Below are 26,557 nucleotides of genomic sequence, written 5' to 3'. Positions count from 1 at the left end.
TACTCCGCCAATACTTGACTGACAGCGTGTATAATGATGTGTCACTCCTGCAGCCTGTGTGTGTGCGTATGGGAGAGGTACAACAGCTCCAGCCTATATAAGAACATGTCAGGTACTTGTGTAGCTAATGTCTGTGTCTCACACATGTGTATAGGAGAATGGAGCATGTCAGGTACTTGTGCGCCTGATGTCTGTGTCTCTCACATGTGTATAGCAGAACATGTCAGGTGTCAGGTACTTGTGTAGCTGATGTCTGTGTCACACATGTGTATTAGGAGGAGAGAGCATGTCAGGTACTTGTGCACCTGATGTCTGTGTTTCTCACATGTGTATAGGAGATCACAGCATGTCGGGTACTTGCGTAGCTGATGTCTGTGTCTCTCACATGTGTATAGCAGAACATGTCAGGCACCTGTGTAGCTGATGTCTGTGTCTCACCTATGTATAGCAGAACATTTCAGGTACTTGTGTAGCTGATGTCTGTGTCTCTCACATGTGTATAGCAGAACATGTCAGGTACTTGTGTAGCTGATGTCTGTGTCTCTCACATGTGTATAGCGGATAAAACACTAGCAATGCTGTACTATACATTACACACAAGGGGAGGAGAGGGGAGGGGTAACAGGGGTGACATCATTTCTCCATGTGCCCAGCCTCATTTACATAATAAAGAAAAGATTATTTTAGAATGATTAATGTATGAATTGACTAGATAACAGCTGGGATGGAATCCTTGTTGTCACGTGTGCTCTGGGGCACCATGTCCTGTGTGCCCCCCTGTGCCCCCTCATGTCAGCAGCAGCCCTTCTTACCTGACCGCATTGCATCGGCTGTGCCCTCGCTCTGGCGAGTGTGTCCCTGCCTCCTAGGAGAGCACACGCCTGCGTTCTGATATTTAAAGGGTCAGCATGTCGATAATTGGCGCTGGCCAGCCGCATTTCCTGTGTCCCCTGCCGGATCTTTGTGCCCTGTGCTTGTTTCCCTGTGTCCTGTGATTGTTTTCTGAATTCTTGTTGTGACCCTGGTTCTGTTTCTGACTACGCTCCTCCGCTGCCAGCCCTGACCTTCTGCTCCGGCGTTGACTCTGGTCCTGTGCTGCCTGTCTTGACCTCCTGCCTATCCTCAACCACGATTCTGCCTCATGACTCTGTACCTCGCCTTGGCCGTCACCGCAAGCAAAGTCGCGCCTGTGGAGCAACCTGGTGGTGGCTTAAGTCATCGTTTCCGGTGGTACAGTGGGTCCACTAGCCCTTATTCTGACACTTGTGAGCTGCTCCAACAGGTAGAGGTGACAGGACCAGTGACAGAGACCTGATGACAGGTGTCCTTTAAGGTGGTGGCCTCGGTTTTTACGACTTTTATAGTGCGCTCAAAATAACACCTCCACTTAAACTAAAATTACTGGGATACTAAATTTATACAGGTTTTATTGTGTTTAAATATATTTAACAATTAAAAACCTTATGTACAAAGAAAAAAATTAATTTGCCATCTTCTGATGCTAATACCTTTTTTATACTCACTAAGGTGAAGCTGTGTAAGGTGTGAGATGAGCTAGCGTTTTCATTGCTACCATTTTGAGGACTGTACGACCTGTTGATCACTTTTTGTTATATATTTTATCTGTTGCAAAATGGTAAAAAAAAGTGATGTATCTGACATTTGGACGCTATTCTCTGATACTGGGTTCAACACCGGGAATAACTGTTATTATATTTTGATAGACACAATATTTTGGGATGCGTTAATACCTTACATGTTTATGATTTAACAGTTCTAATGAAAGAGGGGTCATTTGAATTTTTACGTTTTATTATTTTCTTTAATTTTTTTTTTTACTGCTTTCAGACCCCTTAGGATACTTTAACCCTAGGTTGTTGGATTTTCTACATCATCTATTACAATGTGCAAATCGCAGCTACTAGAGCTACCTCAGATGTAGCAGTGTTAAACTTCTAGCTTAATTAGAACCCTCCGATAAAGCTGCCAGACACTGCAGTGCCATACCCTAGGTATTTCAGACCAAGCGCATTCATGAGGGGGTAGTCTGATGGCGCTGGTTCCTCCCCGGACTGCCCCTCCAACTCCATAGGCCGGTGGTGACTGCCAGGCTTCATGCGGCAGTCACCACCTCCTCGGACCTCTCCCTAATGCAGTGATGGCAAACCTTTTAGAGATAGCGTGCCCAAACTACAACCAAAACCCACTTTTATGTCGCAAAGTGCCAACATGACAATTTGAGCAGTAACCTATTGATCTCTGCTGTATCAAAAGTTTAAATCGTATTGGCGTCCTCAGTACACCAATACAATATAGAACAGGAGACGTTTGGATTGAAGCTTCCCTCCTGTGTCGCCTGAAGAGGAAGAATCAGGAGACCCAAAGCAGGAGATCCAATAAAGATAATCCATCTCTGTCCACACCCTCTCGCTCCTCCTGTCGTCCTGGCACTGAGCGTGGCTCGTCCCGAGCCGTCTTGAACTGCAGGAAGAAACCTTGAGTCCTGTCTGGTAAATTCTGTACTGGTTCGGAAAGGGTTCAGAAAAGGTTCGGAGTGTCACATCTGGCACCCATGCCATAGGTTCGCCACCGCTGCCCTAATGAATCCGCCGGAGCGCTGTAAGCTTGGTCCTGGTTCTCAGGCTATGGCGCTGCAATGTTTTCTAGCTTAATCGGCGGGTTCCAATAAAACTAGCAGTGATAAATTAAAATGCCAGTGCGAACCACAAAAAAATGACACCTTACACAGGTCCATACACCAAAATGTAAAAAGTTATTGGGGGTTAGGGTTTGCCTCAGAATTTGGCAAAATGGCAAATATTTTTTTTTTGTACAAAAGATTTACATTTTTTAAAATCTGCAAAAACCTAATAAAACCTATGTAAATTTGGTATCCCTTTGTCATCGTATCGACCCAAAGACTAAAATGGAAGTGTCAACAGAATGAAAGCCGTAAAAACAAAGCCCACAGGAAAATGTTGCAAATGTGTTTTTTTGTTAATTTTTTTTGAATTTTGCTAAAATTTTTTCTGGCTTCCCAGTACATTGCATTGAATATTAAATAGCTCCACTAAAAAGTACAATTTGTCCCGCACACCTGCCCTCACACACCTCTGTAAAGGTAAAAATAAAAAAGTTATCTCTTTGGAATGAGGGGAGAAAAAACATAAACACAAAAACGAAAAAAGGTCCTGTAAGGGTTAATACTGATGTCGTTATATGATATGTAGATTTATGTGGGTAGTGGTATGGTCCAGTGTGATAGTGGTTCAGTCCAATGACCAGCATATACCAGCTGTGAGCACAGGTCTCTGGCGCTAGCTAGAAGAATCGGCAGGCTCAGCCCTTATGTTATCACGTGCTCGTGACGTCAGCTAAGGTCCTGTAGCTGACCGGCGCTATGTGCTGATGGTACGCTCCACACTATACGCTGTCGGTAATGGTACGGTCCAGTGACGTGCATTGTTTTGGTTCTGTCAGTGACAGGAAGTGCGCGGTCTATGGCTGCCGAGCGGCTGCGTCTCCGTCCTCGTATATGAGAGCAGGCACCGGCCGCCGCCGCCACCACCACCTAACTCCTTCTCTCGTGTAGTGAACGGTGCGTATACAGACCCGGGTCACACTGCGATGTCCTCTGATTCTGTGGGTCATAATTACCTGTGGAAGCGATCAGTGATGTGGTCAGTCCTACCATGAGGAGCCACCACCACCCTGAACTCTGCTGTGGTAGTGCCTAGGCCGTAACGTGAGCACTGCTGCCAAATCATCTCTACAGATTTGAGCAGAGAGACTTTCATCATGTAACTGCCTGCTTACTGGGGACAGCCCCCCAGTATTGTCGTGAGACCTGGTATAAAAGGACACATGTTGGGCTCATGTCTGGGGTGTCTAGTGGAGGGTAGGCTGGCAGCAGTGGGTATCACCACACAGAAGTGCAGACTCCAGCTTCATAGATAACTACTGGCCACAGACATGCACACCTGGCTACACATATCATATATAACTATTGACCACAGACCTGCACACTTGGCTACACACATCATATATAACTACTGACCATAGACATGCACACCTGGCTACATACATCATATATAACTACTGACCATAGACATGCACACCTGGCTACACACATCATATATAACTACTGACCACAGACCTGCACACTTGGCTACACACATCATATATAACTACTGACCATAGACATGCACACCTGGCTACGCACATTATATATAAACACTGACCACAGACCTGCACACCTGGCTACGCACATCATAGATAACAACTGACCATAGACCTGCACACTTGGCTACGCACATCATAGATAACAACTGACCATAGACCTGCACACTTGGCTACACACATCATAGATAACTACTGACCACAGACCTGCACACTTGGCTACACACATCATAGATAACTACTGACCACAGACCTGCACACTTGGCTACACACATCATAGATAACTACTGACCACAGACCTGCACACCTGGTTACACACATTATATATAAACACTGACCACAGACCTGCACACCTGGCTACGCACATCATAGATAACAACTGACCATAGACCTGCACACTTGGCTACACACATCATAGATAACTACTGACCACAGACCTGCACACTTGGCTACACACATCATAGATAACTACTGACCACAGACCTGCACACCTGGTTACACACATTATATATAAACACTGACCACAGACCTGCACACCTGGCTACGCACATCATAGATAACTACTGACCCTAGACATGCACACCTAAAATAGGTAAAATAGGTAAATATACATGCAGAGAAATGTTTAATAAAACATATGTATTGAGTGGCCAACCCCTTTAAGCAACTTGGCACATGTTGATTTCTTTAGAAATGAAGCTGTACTCTTTCCACACATAGCTGCCTCCTGCTGTAATGGTTATAATCCTGCAAAAATTGTCAATTTATAACAATATGTTGGACTTTTCTCACTGTCCAGTATTAATTTACTTATCAGGACACTACGTTTATAAATATCCGATGGGAGTATGAAAATGACAACCTATACTCCTTATGGGGCTCCTGTACATCTCGGTGCCTCCTGACTGTTTATATACAAGGGCTCAGCAGTAGAGATGAGCGGACTTGATGTTCGGGTGCGGCCACCTGACTTGGATATATTGGCGGCTAAACAGTAAATCTGGCAGATTAACTCCCCCTGGCCAATCATAGCCATAGCTAGTAACGTTCATTTGCAGGGTTGGCTGTTCGGCCGGCAATACATCCAGGTCGGGCCGAACGTGGACATTAACTCCACTTATCTCTTACCAGCAGTGGTGCTACATCAAGAGCGTGCAAACCCCTACAGCCTAATGCTGGCCATAGTCAGAGACTGTAGTGGGTGCGCATTGACAATACCTTGGCACCTCTGTATACAAACAGAGACTGACGGGAAGTGCTGCTCTCCCTAGAAGAACGGTGTATAACAATTTTTTTTACTATATCTTCAGAGGCCCATATGTTAAAAAACAATAAATAAACAACCAAATGTTTGTGATAGATAATTTCTTTTATTTGGGCACATTTGTAAACAAGAATGGTCTTGTGAATTTTGCTCACAATGAACGGACCACTTGGTTAAGGCTGTGTTCACATGCAGTGTTTGAATTGCATCTTATGTCATGTTTTGTAAATGCAAAAGCAACAGCAATGTAATTGGGGAAAATCTCCTCAGTTGCTCTATTGAGTTTCATAATGCAACCTCACATGGGAACAAAGCCTCAGAGCAGGGTCATTCATTCAGGGGTTTTTTCTAATGGCAAAACCAGGAATAAATGGAAGACATGAGAAGTTACATCTGTAATTTATATTCTTTTCTTGTATGAGCAACACCTGTTTATTTCTTCAAATAACTAGGGTTTTTTTGTTATATTCTCTTCAATGTCTTCCTCATTGTTTATTTACAGGAAGAAGTGCCACATAAAGTGACAATGAACTGCCGCTCAGAAGTGTTAGAGGTCTCTGTGGAAGGCCGGCAGGTAGAGGAGGCGATGCTGGCCGTCCTGCACACTATACTTCTTCATAGGAGCACAGGCAAGTTCCACTACAAAAAGGAAGGGACCTATTCCATTGGCACAGTGGGGACACAAGACATTGATTGTGACTTCATAGAATTTACCTATGTCAGGGTTTCTTCAGAAGAACTGGACAGAGCCCTGCGCAAAGCAGTAAATGAGTTCAAGGTAAGACACCCACATCTTCTAAGCGTTATATGAATTGATATCCCATTGAAATTGGTATTTTTAACATGGAGATTGGAGCAGATTTTGGGGTGAAATTCCACCTTGCAATATACTCCACAAACCCCCCCTCCCCCTATATGCCTATAGCATATTTGTTTAAAAAATGCCTTTGTGAGCTTTGTCAGTAATATAAATAAATTTAGTGATTTTTTTTTTTTATCAATTATATTATATTACATTACCTGAACCCCTGTTGGCAGCATGTGGTTAGTCATCTGCTCCTGAGTCCTTCCCCCCTCCTCACTCAGTGAGAAGGGGGCAGCTAAGGGAGGGAGGGCTATGAGTGTGAGGAAGGACTGAGGAGAATGTGACTCATTCAGTTTGTTACACACACCCCCCCCCCCCTTCAATATAAAATAGAGCATGTATGGAAAGCAGTCGGACCTCTAAGTTTTTCATTCTTTGTTTCATTGCAGCCAATCGCAATTGCTGAGCTAAAAAGAATTATATGCACTCTGCACCCCATCTATGCAGAAAAAATGCAAAAGTATAGATATTTGGATGTCCCGCACTGCTGTCGCTCTGGTCCGCGCGCCATGTAAACAAACATGGCCGCCGGAGCAGCGCTGATCCACAGTGATCTTGGGGTTCTTCTTTACCCATCTCATTAATGCTCTTCTTCCACGATTGCTTAGTTTGGGTGGACAGCCAGGTCTAGCAAGAGTTGAGGTTCTCCCAATTTTTTTTCATTTGAACAGACATCTATGACCAGATCAAGGATTGTAAACCAAACACACTGATAAACTGGTGTGTGCCGCCTCTGACAGGATCTGCTCTTCTTTTAACTTCTTATGCCCCTGTTTTTAAGAAAAAAAAGGCTTTAAACATTATGCAAATGAGCCTGAGGGTCTCCAGGCTCCATAGGAGTTGGGCTCATTTGCATAATTTTTGCAAAAGAAGCTAAAAGAAGAGTAGATCCTGCCAGAAGGGGCACACACCAGTATGTCTGTATGTTTGTTTTACAATCCTTGATCTGGTGATAGATGTTCTAAGGATTATGGAGGCCACTGTGCTTTGAGGAATCTTGAGTGCTGCAGAAATTATTTTGTAAGCTTGGCTAGATCAGTGCCTTGCCACAATTCTATCTCTGAGCACGCTGAACTGTGAGGTATTATATAGGTGTGTGCCTTTCCTAATAAAGTCCAATCAGTTTAATAAAACACAGCTGGACTCCAATGAAGGAGTAGTATAATCTCAAGGAGGGTTAGAAGGAAATGGACAGCATTTGAGTTAAATATAAGTGTCAAAGCAAAGGATCTGAATCCTTATGACCATGTGATATTTCAGTTTTACTTGTTTAATAAATTAGCAAAAATATCTACATTTCTTTTTCTGTCAAGATGGGGCAGAGTGTACATTAATGATGAAAATATCTATTTTTATCTTATCAATTGGTTGCAATTAAACAATGAGTGAAAATTTTGAAGGGGGTCTGAATACTTTACGCATCCATTGTAATTGAATAAAAGTTACTAGATTTATTCATAATGCTAACAAAGGAGTGAGTATGCCTTAGGGCTGTTGGAACCTGTCTTCAGGTAAAAATGACATCCCTGATGACAAGTTCCCTTTAAAGTTTCCAGACTGGTTCATATCAATTAAGAGGTATCACACGGCTAATTTACATATTTTTCAAAAGTCTTTTTCCTGTTAATGGTGCCGTTCCTGCTCTTACTTTGAACAGTTCCAGGAACTGCATCAGCCAACCAGCCTGTAAGTGCTATCATCCGGCAAACTGCACACTCAAAGCAAAATGTTTTGTACCTAGAGCAAGGACCTTATGGGGGCAACACAAGGCATTAGGTATTACAAGACAGATTTCTATTGTCATGTATTACCCATCAATCCCTGCACAATGTATATTACTACTGGGCTGTCCCTGTCAGTCTTTCCAGTCCAGCAACAAGAGCACATAAGAGGCAGATACTGAGCACGTCTGACTATTAGAAGGACTCTGTAATGTTTATATTACACTATGCTGAAAATGTAAATCAGACCTGTATTTGTAGTGTACGGCTTAGTACTGCTCTCTACCTGCAAAGAACACCATTGATCCCGGTATATTATGATCTACTGCATGCATATCCAGGTGTCTACAAAAGAGAGGGCACAGGTGCCTGCCCTTGAGGATCATCTATCATGCTTTACGTTGAAAATGGAAAATCACATTTCATATATAAAAGATAATATTTCCCTTTCCTTTCATGACGCTTTTGGAAAATCGTCAACCTGTATAAGTGCTGCAGCGTTATGAACGGACCGCATACATCTTGTTTCATTTTATTTAACTAGAATATTACTTTATACACACATCTGCATTATGCAAAGAAGGTAAAGTACAAAAGATCAGCCTGGAGGCTCTGATTATATACAAGGCTGGATTTCTCTGCAGGCACTCCTAGGACTGTTGCCAGTGTTAACTCTAGATCTGGCTGGAGCCACACTGGGCTGATTTAGTCACAAGGTTGTGCCTAGTTAATGACATGAGACAAATCATGTTACACTGCCAGTAGTGCCCGCTGAGGTCAGTACACATGAGTCTTCGCGCTGAGGTCAGTACAAGTGAATCTATTACACAGGTTTAATCGTTGCAATTTATGCAGTTCCTGTCAGTTTGTTGATTGAAAATGTATGTAACCAGAGTAAGAACGGTAGTAAATGCAATACAGATATCTATAAATTCCTATTCACTGACATTGCACATAGTCAGGAGCAAAATGACTTTGGCCACTTGGCATAAAGAGTGCGGTTCTGCACACTTCATGCTGAGAACTAGATCATATCCCGCAAGTACAAAGCTTTCCCAAGTAAAACCATCGGGAATGGATTACTGATGAAATATAATGCTATTCTTGGCACCATCAACTTTGTGGATTAAGGTGGAACCCAACGCCCAAGTTGGCATACCACCACTCTGCCTGGCACAGGCAGTATCTATTTCGATCCTCCATTCTTGGCACTAATCATGCAGCATTTTTGTGGAACTGTATTATGGTCTTGGAATGCCACCCCAGGCCGGCTTCACACTAGCATGTTCACTCAGAGAAATATTGGATCCTCATAGTAATTTATGATCCTGTGATTCTCTACCATCCCTTACTGTAATTTTGTTATGGAACAGGACAGTAGTCATGCAGGGAAGCCGAGACTCCTAGGTACCGCATAGTATGAGAAATGGACAACGTTGGATCACTGTTTCACAGACTGAATACGCTAGTGTGTAACAGGCCATATAAAGATGTGGAGAGAAGGAAACCTTTGCACCATTTTTACAGTCTTGACATGATTTCTCTTTTTTTTTTTTTTTTTCTTTTTCAGGATGCCTTGAGGAATTCTGGAAGCGATGGTATCGGACAGGTGTCCCTGGAATTCTATCAGAAGAAGAAGTCCCGTTGGCCATTCTCAGACGAGTGCATCCCATGGGAGGTTTGGACCATCAAAGTAAACATTGTGTCACTGGCTACTGAACAGGAGCGGCAAATCTGCAGGGAGAAAGTCGGAGAGAAACTTGGGGAGAAGATAATTAACATTGTAGAGGTGATGAACAGACACGAATATCTGCCAAAAATGCCAACACAGTCAGAGGTGGACAATGTGTTTGATACAAGTCTGAAGGATGTGCAGCCCTATCTGTACAAAATCTCTTATCAGATTACTGACTCTCTGGGCACATCTGTCACCACTACAATGCGGAGACTTATCAAAGACACGTTGGCTCTGTAGTGGCACAAGCCACGACCTCTGTATTTATAGAATGGACTTCAATTACACAAATGTCATAAATTGTTAAAGTGTCCTGTGTATATAGCTGTTTCTCTGGAAAATTCTGTAATTCTTAAAATAAAAACTCAAACCTATACAAAAAAATTGTATGTCTTGGTCTTCAGGAGGGGCTTTGTTTAGCTACTGACAAGTGTGAATTTTCTGATTTAGAAATTACTGTACCTTGCATAATGGATTCTGTCTTGGAGAGTTTCAATGAAGCAACCTGTGCCATTTTTTGATTGATTTTCTATATGATTTTTTTCCCAATGTATTTATTTTTTAAGGTTCTTTTAAAGGGAACCTGTCCCCAGATTTTATTCCATTAAACTGCTTCTTAGCCCCCTCAGGTAGGGTATGTAATGTCCTTTCTAGAATTTCCTGTTTACCTATAAATAATCTCTGAAGTGCCGCTCTCCCTACAGACTTTAGTTTTATAGTACCTAAATACGGACAACTAAAAGACATAGTTGGGAATGCAAAATATGCATGATTCTTTTTATAGATTAACCCCTACAGGACTTTTTGTTTTTGTGTTTCTGTTTTTTACTCCCCTCATTCCAAAAGCGATAACTTTTTTTTTTTTTCCGTTAACAAAGATGAGTGAGGGCTGTTTATCTTTGGGGTAAAAAATTGTAACTTTTTTAGTGGCCCCATTTAATATTCCATGCAATTTACTGGAAAACGGAAAAAAAATCCAAGTATGGCGAATTAACAAAAAAAACACATTTGTGGCGTTTTCTTGTGGCTCTGTTTTTACAGCTTTCATTCTGTGCTCCAAATGACACTTCCCCTTTATTCTTTGGGTTGGTATGATCACAGGGATACCAAATTTATATAGGTTTTATTCGTTTCTTTTGTAGAAAAAAATAATTGCCATTTTAGTCGGCAGCAGCGCAGTGCATATATGGCACAATCGCTGCCAGCTCTCTGCGATGCGGCGCACTGACAGCGGCTGCCCCGTGCTTTCTGACAGCACCAGGCGGCCACGCTGAACTGACAGCGGCTGCGCCATGCTTATTCACAGCGCCGGCCGAAAATATGTATAACAAAGCACGGCACAAGCACTGCCAGTGCGCCGCATCGGAAAGGGCCTCTTTTTTACGGGTATTTTCTATGCGTCATTCCTCTTTTTTTATGTGGGTTTAGATTTGTTATCTAATAAACATATACTTTTACTGATTATGTACTTGTGTGCTGTCTGTGATTTCTTTGATTGAGTACATAGATGCTATAGAACCAAAGATAGGGGCGTCTGAAGTGACACTCCCTTGCAATCTCTAAATTTCACTAATCGCAAGCAAAATATGACTCTTCTCCGCTTATTTTCACATGATTTTTGTTGAAGATTTCACATAAAAGAAGGAATTCTAGAAAGGACATTTCATCCCCTACCTGAGGGGGCTAAGTAGTTTAATAGGGTAAAATCTGGTGACTGTTTCCCTTTAAAGACAACTCAAAACAACACTCTATTAATTCATTATTTACCCTTTCATCTTTTTCCCACAATATACAGTACTGGCCAAAAATAAAAAAAATGCAAATTGAATGAACAAAAGAGATATTAAAATCTGTTTGTTTGTTGTTGTTTTTTTTTTTTTGGAGTTCAATTTTTTCCAAATATGCTATACAGTTTATAGAGAAACTCTGCAGGTTGTACCATGTCTTGAAAATGTGGAGATCAGGGCTCTGAGGGTGGGGTCTTATGATCAAGTTATGGGCTTATTGTAGATAGTCCATAAAGGGGTTGTCCCGGGTTTAAAAATCTGATCTGTGAGGATCCAATTGCTAGGACGTCCAACGATAACAAGAACAGACCCCCACAGTTCATGAGAAGAACGGTCTCATTAATTGAATGAAGCAGTAGGTCAAGCGTTCTCCTGTCACTCCATTAAACTCCTGTTCCTGGCAACTTCCAGCACTCTTGTATAATTGAATGGAACTGAAGGATATGTGCTAAACCTGCCGCTTCAAAGGTAAAGCAACCTGCCTAAATGTATTACACACATCTGTATATGATTGTTGTTTCTCTTTTTTTAAGATTAATGGGATCATTTTCTTTATATAATTTCATTGTGACCTGCTGGGAATTGTCATTTTGTCTTTCCAGAGGTCACAATGTCCTTTTTCGTTGATGAAACTGCTGAACTCTGTACCACTCTTCCTGTCCACAAGGGGGAGCATTAACTCCAATCACGGCTACTCATTATTCAATTAGATTCAAAGAAGCTTTATTGGCAGTACCAAATACAAGTTAGAATTTCCAAAGCATTTACAACATGTGGGGTTGATGGGATGGGGTGCAGGGTGAACAGGATGAAGGGGGGACATGGAGTGTGGGGGGTTATAGTAGCCCATGGTATCATATATGTCTCAGTCTATGCTATATCTCTTAGCCTATGGCAGGCAGCAACATATTGTGCGGCTATGGCCATTGTGGTGTCCTCTCCCCCAGCAGGATGGAGATCTTCTCTTCCTCCTCCATGGAGCTGAAGTCCAGGAGGAGAGTTTCCTGAAGTCTACCCATGTGACACTATGCGGCGGCATCAAGGGATCCAGGGCCGGCGCCAGCACGGCACATACCTAGGCAAGTCCCGGGGCCCAGAGCTGCTGGGGCCCCACATAAGACTGTACATAAGGAATCCATGAGGGTGAGGGGGCTGTATCTAATGAATACACAGGGTGCTAGAGGGGCTGTATCTAATGAATCCATAAGGGGTCATTGGGGCTTATATAAAATAATGATGACGGGGCTGTTTGGGATGGTAAATTATAGAATATTTTAGGGAACAGGAAACTGTTTTAGTTTCTAAATTTTGAATTCTGGCACGTGAGTTCACTGCAAAGGGGCCCACTGAGACTCTGTCACCCAGGGGCCTACTGAAACCTGGAGCCTGAACCTGGAGAAAAGCAGAACCAGCCACACACCAACAAATACACCGTATATTATAACTGTAACTATAAAGAATGCAATAAACTTGTAATTTGGCTGCTGTAAAGGCAAATATGAGCTTTAAAAAGTCACACAGCTGATTTTCACATATAGCCCCAGCCAGATACACTATATTGCCAGAGCCATACTGTGTTCCCTAGACCATTCCCTGAAGTAGGGTAACTGCTTTGTGTAGCCAACTTTTCTATTCATAGTTATAAACACAGATCACAATCAGGAACTGCGGTGTAGCTGAAGCGCCATCTGCTGGCCATCCAGACAAATTGGGGCATTTTTAAAATGTGCCTGCAGTTGTACCCTCTCTGAATATGTATTGTATCTAGTATCTATAAGGTATCCATCATTTTTGTTAAAAGAAACCTACCACTTCCGATGGTGGTTATTTTATTGTATTAAACCACAATAAAAGCTTTATAAATATGGTATCACTGTTATCACACCAAACCAAAGAATAAAGTAGATATATCATTAGTGCCACAAGAAAGTGACGCAAATGTGTTTTTGACAATTTAACCACATTTGGAATTTTTTTTCCAGCTTCCCAGTACACGGCATGGAATAATAAATAATGTCACTGAGAAGTAAAGTTTGTTACACGGAAATTAAGCCCTCACACAGCTCTGTACACAGAAAAATGTAAAAGTCATAGATTTTTGAAGGTGGAGAGTGAAAATGAATGAAAAAATGCTGTGTCCTTAAGGGGTTTTAATGTTAGTACCCGTCTATAAAACCATCTTTTTTTGTACTATAGGAAGACTGATACTCTTAGGCCCGTTCCACATTTGCGAGTGTGATGCGATGAACTCGCATCACACTCGCAAAGCCTGCTGCCGGGAACGCACGGCCCGAACGCTGCACCGCGGGAGTGAACTCACATGCTGAGTTCACTCCCGCGGTGCAGCGTTCGGGCCGTGCGTTCCCGGCAGCTTGCGTTGCGAGTGTGATGCGAGTTCATCGCATCACACTCGCAAGTGTGGAACGGGCCTTACTGTAGTACATGATAATTAACCTGTAACTTCCCCATGTCCATGACAATGTAGTCATGGGTTTTGGGAGAAGCTGTAAGATGGCTGGCTATTAAGGGGTGGAAAGAGGCCAATTTTTTTTGTTAGTTTTGTTTGTTTTGTTTTTTAGTTTGTACTGCTGCTGGGGTCGGGAAGCACAAGTTCTCCTTACAGAGACTGCCAATAAAGTCCACCATGTAGGCGTGTGAAGACTTATAGCTATTGATGCTCCACTAAAGGGATTCTGGGAAAATATGCAAAGTTTTCCAGGATGAGATAAGGAAAACCACGCCTCTTTTAGCTACATTGTAAGGCCCCTTCCACACTTGCGCTGCAGATCACGTCAGAGTTTGATCAGAGTGGGATCAGGGTTTGGTCAGTGAAAAACTAACATTTTTCATCAGAGTGCAATCAGTTTTCAGTCAGACTTTGTTCAGTGTCTCAGTTTTTCACGTGCTTTTTTAATGCATTTTCAATGCAATTTCAATGCGTTTTTCACGAGTAGATAACGCGCGTGAAAAGGACTCTGGACATCTTTTCTATGGCAATTGATGTGTGAAAAACGCATTGCACTTGCATTGGACTTACATGTGCAACAACCCTCACTGGGGCCTAGCCTTTTCTTGGGGCCTGGAGGCAGCTGGGGCCCAGAATACCGGAGTTGCTGGCGGTTGAGGCCTAGGCAGGCTAGTGTCACGGTGCTTGGTATGGGGACCGGAGGGCTATCCTACATCCTGACAGGTCTCCAGCAGGTGGTGTTGGGAAGAAATGATATATAGGGAGAGGCTGTGGTACTGATTCTCCCTGGGGCAGCCCTTAGAGTCTGTAGTATGTGTCCCTGGTAGATGGATGGGGCGCCCTTGGTGGTGATACAGCTGTAGCAGTGACCAGACTGAGGCAATGTTGAGCATAAAAGTAACTTACAGTTCTTTATTCAACCAATGGTAACAACACGCCAAACGATTCTGTACAAGTGCAGTACTGGAGTGATCTTGGAGAAGGAACCTCAGGAGTTGTCTCACCAGCCTGGGTGCAGGGGCAGGCTGGGATGTAGCTGTGTCCAATCCTGGAAGCTGCAGCTTTGTCCTGTTTGTCCTGTGTCACTCTGTCTGTAGTTGCTGAGGCCTAGGAGCTTCTCATGTGGTGAGAGCTGGGCCTGAGAGATCTGCTCTCTGAAGTTTCTGAAGAGACTCTGACTCCTCCCCTGACTAAGGGTTTAGTTAATCCCTGGTCAGGTAGTCTCCTCCTCCAATCACACTCCAGTTCAAAATTAAGTGCATTGAGGCATATCATTGGATGATAACAAGAAATAATGTTTAACCCTTGCCTATCCAGGCAGAATCTACCGCTGCACAATTACCTGAGTATATGTGTAGTGTCCTGCAGGGGAGCTGATCAGACTCACTACCAGGGGGACACACATATAAGGGGCTTATTCGCAACAAATCCTCTGCCTTGCATTGGCAGGGATGTTGCAGATACGTCTCCATAGACTTATATGGTGAGTTTTTCACCGAAGTGACTTGCAAAAATAGAGCATGCAGAGATTTAGGCCTCTTCCACACTTGCGTTGCAGATCACTTCAAAGTCTGATCAGGGTGCGATCAGGGTTTGGTCAGTGAAAAACTGACATTTTGCATCAGAGTTCAATCAGTTTTCATACACCTGAAGTGGAACGGAGACCTGGCGAGATTCTGTTAGGGTTGGGTACACAGAAGACAGGGGATAGTGTGCCCTGAGCTTGCCCCAACCTCTGTCCCTTCCTATAGCCCCCCAACGCTAAACCATGGGGCGACTACTTGAAGACTCAAAATACACTGGATAAGTGAGGGAAGGGAAACACAAACAGACTGACAAACATAAAACACAAAAGAATGGTAAACTAGCCGGGGTCACAACGAGAGGGTACGTCAAGAGCAAAATCAGTAAGCAAAGAGTCAATGTCAAAAACTAGCCGAGGTCACAACGATACAGATACAGAGCAAGACAACCTAATGCAGCGAGCGAGTGATGAAGGGATTTCAAACACTGGCACAGGTGACTAGTGAAGCTGCAATTTATGCAGCCAGAACTCCACCTCCAGAACCTGGACAGCTTCTGGGAATTAACCCCTCATGGTGCAGAACAACCAGGCAGCATGCAGAGGTACCACAAGTCCCAGCAGTTCCGAACACAACTCCTAGACAGCGCGAGATCGTAGCAGCCGCTGCCCGGGACGAGAGGTCGGAGAACGCTGCTGGCACCACCAGAAGAACCAGAAGTCCCAGCATTCTCCCTAGCGAACCTGACAGTACCCCCCCCCCCCAATGACGGGGGGCCTTCGCACCCCTAGATCGTAAAGACGGCTTCTGAGGATAGGCCTGATGAAATAACCTGAGTAACCGCGGAGCATGAACATCTCTAGCCGGAACCCAAGACCTATCCTCAGGACCAAAATCTCTCCAATGGACCAGGTACTGCAGGGAGTTACCTACCCATCTGGAATTCACAACTTTTTCCACCTCAAATTCCAGACTCCCCTCCACAATAGATGGAGAAGGAGGATCAGGAAGAGACAAAACAGGCTCAACATAGCGCTTCAGAAGACTCTTATGGAAAGTGTTATGAATCCGCCACCCTGCTGGAAGAGTAACCTTGAAGGAAACTGGGTTAACAATTTGAGTAACAACAAACGGACCTACAAACCAGAGCGTGCGCAACTTGGATGTAATAGCTTCCGCCCGAGGAATATTAGAGACAGGCACAGATGAAAAGGAGAAACGAGGATGAAATCCATAATTGCAGAAAAACTGAGAAACCTAAGTGGAAGAACTACAGTGATTATTAATAGCAAATTCTGCCAACGGAAGGAATTTCACCCACTGGTCCTGACTGTCTGAGACAAAGAGTCGCAGATATTGAATCATCTCCTGATTCATTCTCTCGGACTGACCATTAGAACGACAAATTAACTTCCAGTCTAGAACAAAATGCTCGCCAAAATTAAGAAACAAATTGTACCCCCCTATCACACAATATCATCTGGTATACCATGGAGGCGTACAATATTCTGCATAAACAATTCAGCCAATTCTTCAGCTGAAGGTAACTTTTTTAATGGAACAAAGTGTCCCATCTTAGAGAAACGTCCACTACCACCCAAATCACAGTATAGCCTTGAGATGCTGGCAGATCAGTGACAAAATCCATAGACACTTTAGACCATGGCCTGGTGGGAACTGGAAGCGGAAGAAGAGGCCCCTCAGGACGTCTCCTGGGAGTCTTTCCTCGCGCACAGACCTGACAGGCTTGGACAAATGCATGCACATCATTAGTCATGTGAGGCCACAAGTAACTTCTCTTTAAGAGATCCAAGGTACTCCCCATTCCCGGATGACCTGCCAATACCTTACACAATAGCCTTCACATTTTTTGACCCAGGTCGGTAGGTGACCACAAAATTAAAGCGAGAGAAAAACAAGGCCCACCTAGCCTGACGTGAGTTCAAGCGCTTAGCAGTATCCAAATATACTAAGTTCTTATGATCTGTGAGCACAGTTATCGGATGAAGAGCTCCCTCCAAAAAGTGTCGCCAGACTTCAAATTCCCACTTAATGGCAAGGAGCTCTCGATTACCATTATCATAATTCCTCTCACAAGAAGAAAACTTTCTAGAGAAATATGCACAAGGCCTTAGTCTGGTGAGAGTGGAGGACCCCTGAGACAACACTGCACCTACTCCAACCTCGGAGGCATCTACCTCCACAACAAACGGTAGAGAGAGGTCAGGTTGAACCAAAACTGGGGCTGACGAGAATGCCGCTTTTAGAGTTTCAAACGCAGAGCAAGTGGCAGGGGACCAATTGTTCGGATCAGCACCCTTACGGTTAGATCCATGAGGGGTTTGGCAATCACGGAAAAGTTCTTTATAAAGTTCCGATAATAGTTAGCGAAACCTAAAAAACGTTGTAGGGCCTGAATCCAAGAAGAGTCATAGCTTCATCTAATGTCTGAGCCTCGGCATAAGTTAAGACTAAGTCCTGTACTTGGTCTGACAGTCCGGACATAAATTGGTCTTTTAGGGCACAGTCGTTCCATTGCGAGTCAGTCACATACTGTCTGAATTGGGCCCAATAATCTTCCGCCGTCAGTTTTCCCTGACACAGAGATCTAAGGTGGAAAACTGCCAGTGCTCGGCGGTCAGGTTCGTCATACATCTGGCCTAAAGCAGAAAACAAAGCGTCAAGAGAAGAGCGGGATGGAGAGTCAGGTGGGAGAGAAAAGGCCCAATTTTGCGGATCACCGCGCAAAAGAGAAATGACCACGCCCACCCTTTGTGTCTCTGTGCCCGATGAGTGAGGGCGTAAAGAAAAATAAAGTTTACATCCCTCCCTAAATGAAAAAAAGCAGGTCGGATACAGGATGCAGACCTATGTGTGGCCAGTGTTTCTGTTAGGGTTGGGTACACAGAAGACAGGGGATAGTGTGCCCTGAGCTTGCCCCAACCTCTGTCCCTTCCTATAGCCCCCCCACGCTAAACTGTGGGGCGACTACTTGAAGACTCAAAATACACTGGATATGTGAGAGAAGGGAAACACAGACTGACAAACATAAAACACAAAAGAGTGGTAAACTAGCCGGGGTCACAACGAGAGGGTACGTCAAGAACAAAGTCAGAAGGCAAAACGTCAATGTCAAAAACTAGCCGAGGTCACAACAATTCCAATACAGATACTGAGCAAGACAACCGAATGCAGCGAGCGAGTGATGAAGGGATTTCAAACACTGGCACAGGTGACTAGTGAAGCTGCAATTTATGCAGCCAGAACTCCACCTCCAGAACCTGGTAGGAGCTGGACAGCTTCTGGGAATTAACCCCTCATGGTGCAGAACAAGCAGGCAGCATGCAGAGGTACCACAAGTCCCAGCAGTTCCGAACACAACTCCTAGACAGCGCAAGATCTTAGCAGCCGCTGCCCGGGACGAGAGGTGGAGTCTGCGTGGATACACGCCGGGGGTCGGAGAACGCTGCTGGCACCACCAGAAAAACCAGAAGTCCCAGCATTCTCCCTAGCGAACCTGACAGATTCCCAGTACTATTGGGCCCCTTGGTTTTAGCCCGCCTGATACCACTGGGAATGCGGTAGTGATGTCACGGGACTACTATTTATCTGAGGCTAAGTGCCAGCTTGAGGGCGAGTGTACCTACAGATGCCTTGACCACAATCCAACCACCAGCTACTTATCACGCCTTCAGACCCTACTTAGACGCAACGTAGAAAGGGGAGTCCTTTCTAAAAGGACAGCTGAACGCCTCCTTCCCAAAAAACCCACGTACCCCCTCGTGGCAGGACGGGTTTCAGCTTGCCTCTATTGACTTTGAAAGTCTATACACCCGCATTCCACAGAACCTTGGCGTAGATGCTGTCCGCCTGGTCCTTGGGAATGCGGGTAAGGACACAGAATACATTGACTTTGTGGGTGACGCGTTGGAGTTCGTATTGTCACACAACACGTTTATGTTTGGCGACTGTTGGTATGCGCAGAGGGTGGGCACGGCCTTGGGCACTCCAGTTGCCTGTACTTTGGCTAACATTTTTTTGGCGGTTTTTGAGTCCCGTTTTGTCCACTCTCTGTGCAACCCATTCGCCAAGCACATACGCGTTTATTTAAGATATGTGGACGATATTCTTATCGTCTGGGACGGATCACACGATGATTTTTCACTGTTTGTTGATTACCTTAACAATACCAACGACATGAACATGAAATTTACTGCTGTCTTTGGGGGAGGCTCTCTTGACTTCTTAGATGTTAGAGTCAAAGTAGTTAATGGGACGTTATTTACTGAAGGATATAGAAAACTTACAGCGACAAACTCACTTTTACATCATAATAGTTTTCACGCTTCGCACGTTAAAACCAGTGTCCCATTTAGTCAGTTTTTACGACTGAAAAGACTCAACAGTGACAATTTAAGATTTTAGCAACAAGCACACGAACTGACTTTACGATTTATAGAACATGGATACCCAATTAAAGATGTCCATACCGCATTAGGCAAAGCCATCACAATTCCCCGACGGAATTTACTCTCCAATGTTAAGAAACACAGCAACCAGGGCGAAACGAGATTTGCTTTTTCTTTCGATTTCAGCCCCAATGACGGTGCCATTCGTGAAGCCATTAACAAACATTGGAATGTGCTCCTTCAGGAACCAAAGTTGCCTGACATTACAGCATGTAGGCCACTTGTTACCTTTAGACGTAGCCCCACAGTAGGTACTGAGCTAGTCTGGAGTAGGTACTCCGTCCCCAGACAAAATTGGCTCAGCAGGGGTGCTCCGAAAGGCAACTATAAGTTTGGGCACTGTAATTTTTGCAGGTACAACATGCAGGTCAAAACCTTAAATCAAGGGGGAGTGAAAATTGATGTAAAAAATTTTATTCCTTGCAGGACCACCTACGTGGTATATGTTCTTGTCTGAACATGTAATTGTTGACAATCCGGAACATGTTTACAAGATTCAGGGAACATCTTAATACGGTGTCCACTGGGAACGGTTGTCCCAGGCTGATTGAGCACATAAGGCTGCACCATTCCAATGAATCAACTCCACTTCGCTTCGCGGGCATAGAAAAGGTAGATATTAACCCTAGGGGTGGTGATCGCCAGAAGGATCTGCTACGCCGCAAAGCCAAGTGGATTCTGAGGTGTAAAGCCATGGGCTCCCTCGACCTGAATGACCGGAATGATCTCAGTGTCTTCTTATAATCCCTTAAAAATGTATTCCTAAAACTTTTCCATTGTCGTGCACTAATACTGCTTTTCTAATGTACCCTCTTTCTCGCTATTGTTTTTAACACACTATTTGTTTGGTTATGTGTCGAAACTATCACGCATTCATGTGTGTTTGTTACATTGTTGCTATGTATCTATGACAACCTCCCGGGGCCGACGCTTATAATGTGCATGCCCCAGAAGGATGACGTCAGAGGCTAGAGGAAGCGCTGTTCAGCGCGAAATGGCCCGTCGCCTTGCCGCATGTCGGCGTCCTGTACCACCTGTGTATGTTTGAATAAACCTTGAAGAAATCTCCGGTGAATGCCGCGGTCCTCCTTTCTTCACCATTTACTCAACCAGTTTTCAGTCAGAGTTTGTTCAGTGTCTCAGTTTTTCACGCGCATTTTCAATGCAATTTCAATGCAGTTGCAATGCGTTTTTCACACGCAGGTAATGCGCGTGAAAAGGACTCAGGACTGAGCTCTATCTTTTCTATGGCAATTGATGCGTGAAAAACGCTTTGCACTTGCGTGTGTCTCAGAGTGCAATGCATTTTTGATGCATTCCCATAGACTTGTATGGTGCGTTTTTCACACGCGTGACTTGCAAAAGTAGAGCATGCCGAGATTTAAAGGCGCGCTAAAAAACATGCGGGTGTGTGCGTGAAAAATAAGGCAAGTCTGAAAAAGCCCATTGATTACAATGGGTCAGAGTGCAATGCAAGTTCTGTGCGTCAAAAGCACGGCGCAAAAAACGCGCATGAAAAACGCAAGTGTGGAAGGGGCCTAAGGCACCTCCGTTGACATCAAGCATGTCCCACAAGAGGCCTTATGACATGATGTGGGATTAAAACCAAACCAGTATATCTATTCCATAAGGAACAGATTTCCAACTGTAGACAGCGCTGTTTCGACCTGATTGGGTCTCCTCAGTGCAGTGTAGGGAAGTTGTTTGGCTGAGTGAGAGGCTTGTAAGGCCCCTTCCACACTTGCGTTGCAGATCATGTCAAAGTCTGATCAGGGTGCGATCAGGGTTTGGTCAGTGAAAAACTGACATTTTGCATCAGAGTTCAATCAGTTTTCAGTCAGAGTTTGTTCAGTGTCTCAGTTTCAAAGATAGGACTGAGCTCTATCTTTTCTATATTAATTGATGCATGAAAAACGGATTGCGCTTTCATGTGTCTCAGAGTGCAATGTGGTTTTGATGCATCTCCATAGACTTGTATGGTGGGTTTTTCACGCATGTGACTTGCAAAATTAGAGCATGCCGAGATTTAAACGCACGTTAAAAAAACGTGCGTGTGTGCGTGAAAAAAAAAAGCAAGTCTGAAAAAGCCCATTGATTACAATGGGTCAGAGTACAATGCAAGTTCTGAAGCACGCACAGAACACGCACATGAAAAACACAACTGTGGATGGGGCCTAAGATTTCTCCTTACAGAGATTGCCAATTAAGGATTTGTACTGTTGCTGTACACATAGTGATCTGATATGGCCCCAAGGATATCATGGCTACCACCATTGATGGTAAGTAAAAGCACCACAAGACCTGCACTCAGTTTCAACACATAGACAAGTGTGCGACATTGTAAGGATTCGGGATGAGTGGATCCTCTGGACCACCGGGGAGGTAGTACTAGCCGACACCTGGGACAGGAATCTAAGGCCCCTTCCACACTCCCATTTTTCATGTGCGTGTTCTGTGCGTGCTTTTTTGCATTGCACTCTGACCCATTGTAATCAATGGGTTTTTTCAGACTTGCATTTTTTTTTCATGCACACACACACGTTTTTTTAATGCACGTTTAAATCTCAGCATGCTCTACTTTTGCAAGTCACGCGTGTGAAAAACGCACCATACAAGTGTATGGCGATGCATCAAAAATGCATTGCACTCTGAGACACATGCAAGTGCAATGCAAGTGCAATGCGTTTTTCACGCTTCAATTGCCATTGAAAAAGATAGAGCTCAGTCCTGAGTCCTTTTCACGCGCATTATCTGCGCATGAAAAATGCATTGAAATTGCATTGAAAATGCATTGGAAATGGGTGTGAAAAACTGAGACACTGAACAAACTCTGACTGAAAACTGATTGAACTCTAATGCAAAATGTCAGTTTTTCACTGACCAAAACCTGATCGCACCCTGATCCAACTCTGAAGTGATCTGCACACCAAGTGTGGAAGGGGCCTAAGTGGCACCTGGTCTTCACCAGAGTGCACCGTAAAGCGGGATGGTCTTGCTGCGGTAGGGTGCCACCTGGTTGCTCCACGGGTGGGGCTAGCCTGCGGTGGCAGCCGAGGTTGAGGTACCTTAGCAGAAGACATTCTCATGGTCAGGTCCAGGCACAGGGCAGGCAGAGATGCAACGTCCAACGTCCAATCCGGCAATGGGAGGTCCAGGCAGAGGAACGCAGGAACACACAGGAACTCGGGAACACACGGGAATGCAGGAATATCACTGGGGAGCTTTCTTTAAGGCGTAGGCGCAAAGCTGGAGGTGTTCAGCCAGCGCACTAATCAGTGGTGCGCTGGCCCTTTAAGTTTCCTACCGCCACGCGTGTGCCCTAGGAGGTGGAAACAGGCGCACGGCAGTCCACTGGGGAGCAGGAGCTGGGAGAGGTAAGTCCGCAGGACTGGCAGCAGTGGGGGCACACGAAGGAACACAGGTGCGCCCGCGATCCGAGACAGACATATTTTATATTGGTAAATAAATTTTCTCGCACCCATTAAACCAAATCTACTGTCCGGGATCTACCATATTTACTTAGTAGATCCTGATGGTAGCTTCCCCAAATATGCCACTTCCCTAAAAAGTTTTTATTATTTTCTCAAATATACCCTATCCATTTTTAGACTTTTTTAAAAAATTTTATGCTTATTACCTTCAGAGACTGCTCAGTAGTGGAGTAGCCTCTGTGAACTACTGGGCAAAGGCTACTCCATGCCCCGAGTAGCCTCTGAAGACCCGTCCCACGCACCGGTGCACATGGCAACATTGTCCTCGCACGAGAAGTGGCTCCTGGCTTGGTGACAACTAGACAGCTAGAATATCTCTCTTTCTCTTCACTTCTACTCTCTGACTTATTTGACAGAAGTCCGGTCATAAGGCCCCTTATACACGAGCGACTTTGATGCATCACACTTACAGCATGTTCTTGAAAGTCTTGAAAGTTCTAGTTCCAGTTGTCAGCGTATTATCTGGACGTTTCAGCGAGCACACGCTATATGGCTAAATTCACACAAATGTGTGCCCAACGTACCATAGCATGGCCATGTGAATGAAGTCTATGTGTGATGAGAATTGGACACATCACACTTACTTTTGTGTTAAAGGGCCTAAGCAATTGTTAGATTAGGGTTGTTACATGTGCAAAACTAACTGATAGTCTCCTACCGATGTTAAAGAGCTCACAGTCTCACCAGCTGCAGCTGAGCAGCACTTTTATCTGAGCCAAAATTAATTGCACGCCCTTCAAATGAAGTTTTATATATCCATATTTCCCTCTACTTTTCCATATTTATTGCTTGTTTTGTTTATCACTGAAAGAGTTAGTAAAATCCTATTTTCCTAATAGTACTACACTGTAAAATTGTAATGTCTGACCACGATTTTTGTATTTTACTTTCTTTGTTATTAATGAAAAAAGGTAATAAAAATTTGTATTAAAAAAAAAATCCTATCCTAATCCAATTTCTGTTCATTTGCCCTAAATAATGGAAAAATGGTTTCAGTTGTATCATAGAAAACATTTCATTGTATACAACGGTGTCCCCAAAAAGGTAAAAATTTACTAGACTGAAAAGTTGGGGTAGATGTGCTTATACCATCTATAGCAGTAATGGCGAACCTTTAAGAGAACAAGTGGCAAAGCTGCTTCCCAAAGCCCAGTTATTCATTGCAAAGTGCCAACACAGCAATGTATGTAATTACTTTTCACTACATTTCAATGATATCTGCATCTGAGGACACCAATGCTGTTGAAAGAAAGTGGGGGAATTTAGATTATAAATGGAGCATCTCTCCGGAGCAGGAGCTCCAATGATGATCTCACCCTCTACCACATTGTCACTCTTCCTGCAGTCAAAGGAAGTGTGGCTTTATAATAGTATTGAGGATGGCAATTACTGGGATTGCAGGAAGTGGCCTTCATTCCTGGCTGGGTTAACAGCTCTTGTGCCCAATGACAGGGCTCTGAGTGTCACCTCTGGCACCCGTGCCATAGGTTTACCACTATTGATCTATAGGTTGGAAAATACAATAGACAGTCACACTGAATGCTGGATAAAAAGTTGCTGCAACCAGTTGCCTAGATTATCTTTACACCCTCAATCTTTCTAGTTAATGCCCAAAAATTGCACCAAAATATTGGCACACAGTGGGGAATATTTCATATAAAAGTGTCTAAAAGGCACTAATACTGCTTCATGATACTTAAAATTAACTTTGGGACTGTATAGTGTAACTTTGCACTTCTCATTTGTAAGTTTAATTTATGGCAGAAATATGTGAAAACATTTGGCACCTTCATTGGTACAACTAAGGCTATGCCTAGTCGCCCCCAAAAAATCATGCTTCTCCTCTAGTTCAAGTCACAGAAGTAGCTAAAAACTGTCTAAAATCATCTTTATATATGTGGCATACATCATTTTACAGTGTTTTAACTTGTAAATTCCCTCATTCTTCCATCTTAGTAGATTATATGTTATTATATTTCAATCTAGAATGTGTTATGTTATGTGTTAAGAATTTTAAGAATTTTATTGAATGATATCATTAGCTGAAAAGAGGAATCCAGTACCTGTAGGTCCACATGAGCAGGTACTTTGATGGACAAAGGCTGCTAACAGATGGTCAGTGTATGGAGAAGGCTGATAGGCAGCAGACATGTTACGGATAAAACAGTTGTATAGATGGGGTTCAGCAGTTATGGAAGACAATTGCTGATGGAGGTTGATCAGTATTTTGTTGGACAAAGGTGCTTAGAGGTGAAGTTTAGCACTCAAGGCCTATCTCCACACACACATAGCGAATGAGCTCCGAATTTACCCCAGTGTTAATTCTGCAGTCATTCTGCAAGCATCAGAAACCAGACAAAATAAGCCAGTTTCTGGTGTTTTTATGGCAATATTTTGCTGCAGGCAGAGCTATGGTTTACATTACAAAGGTTTAATTCTGCAGTGGGATGCACAACAGGTAAATGAGATGCTGCGTATCATAAATGCTGTTACCTCGTGTAATACGCTACGTGTGCGGGCGTCCTAAAGTAGACAGGGGAGAGATGCTTTTCAGGGTTTTAGAGGGATTGGATAGCATTTATAAAGGAATTTAGCATCAGCTCAGTTCTACATAATGGATGATGACCGCATCAGGATCAGGTCGCTGTTTCATAAAATCAATTCCCTCAGGACGCCCCATCTCAGGAGTTATGGGTTCCATCTACCAAATCTTTTGACACTGTACAGACAAGAGCCATAATAGTAGTTCCAGTATAGTGCCATACAAGTATGTTGCTGATATGGCACCAACTCAGGACCAGACCTAGTGCATGTCATGCAGGTGCACTCCTGGCCGTTTATGTGTCCCAGTGTTCTCCCAGGCTCACTCACCTGTCCGTGCTCCTGCTCTGCTTCCAGTGGTCTGGCGCGCACGCCCCCCTCCTCCTAGGGCGCACATTCACCGGCACCTGAAGATTTATGGGGCCAGCGCACCTTTAATTGGTTGGCAACTCCTGGACTTCTAATAAAGCCTGACCTCTCCCTTCACACCCCAGCGGATCTTTGTGCTCTATGCC

At 43.9% G+C, this 26,557-nt stretch overlaps 1 protein-coding gene across 2 annotated transcripts; it reads left to right on the top strand.

Annotated features, from left to right (window-relative positions):
• The first annotated feature begins 3,298 nt into the window (after positions 1–3,298).
• Positions 3,299–10,991, top strand: ATG101 (autophagy related 101). 2 transcript variants are annotated; one of them, XM_072135195.1, is made up of 3 exons: positions 3,299–3,411; positions 5,946–6,221; positions 9,600–10,991. In XM_072135195.1, exons 1-3 carry the CDS (start codon positions 3,409–3,411, stop codon positions 10,002–10,004), a joined length of 684 nt encoding a protein of 227 aa, XP_071991296.1. In that variant the 5' UTR covers positions 3,299–3,408; the 3' UTR covers positions 10,005–10,991. The 2 variants fall into 2 exon arrangements, with proteins under 2 accessions (XP_071991296.1, XP_071991297.1); XM_072135196.1 differs by lacking the exon at positions 3,299–3,411 and adding an exon at positions 3,420–3,598 and having other exon boundaries at positions 9,600–10,981.
• Positions 10,992–26,557: the final 15,566 nt, after the last annotated feature.

The sequence above is a fragment of the Engystomops pustulosus genome, chromosome 2 (assembly GCF_040894005.1).
Source record: "Engystomops pustulosus chromosome 2, aEngPut4.maternal, whole genome shotgun sequence".
Classification (NCBI taxonomy): Eukaryota; Metazoa; Chordata; class Amphibia; order Anura; family Leptodactylidae; genus Engystomops; species Engystomops pustulosus.
This window is presented reverse-complemented; position numbering and strand designations above follow the sequence as displayed.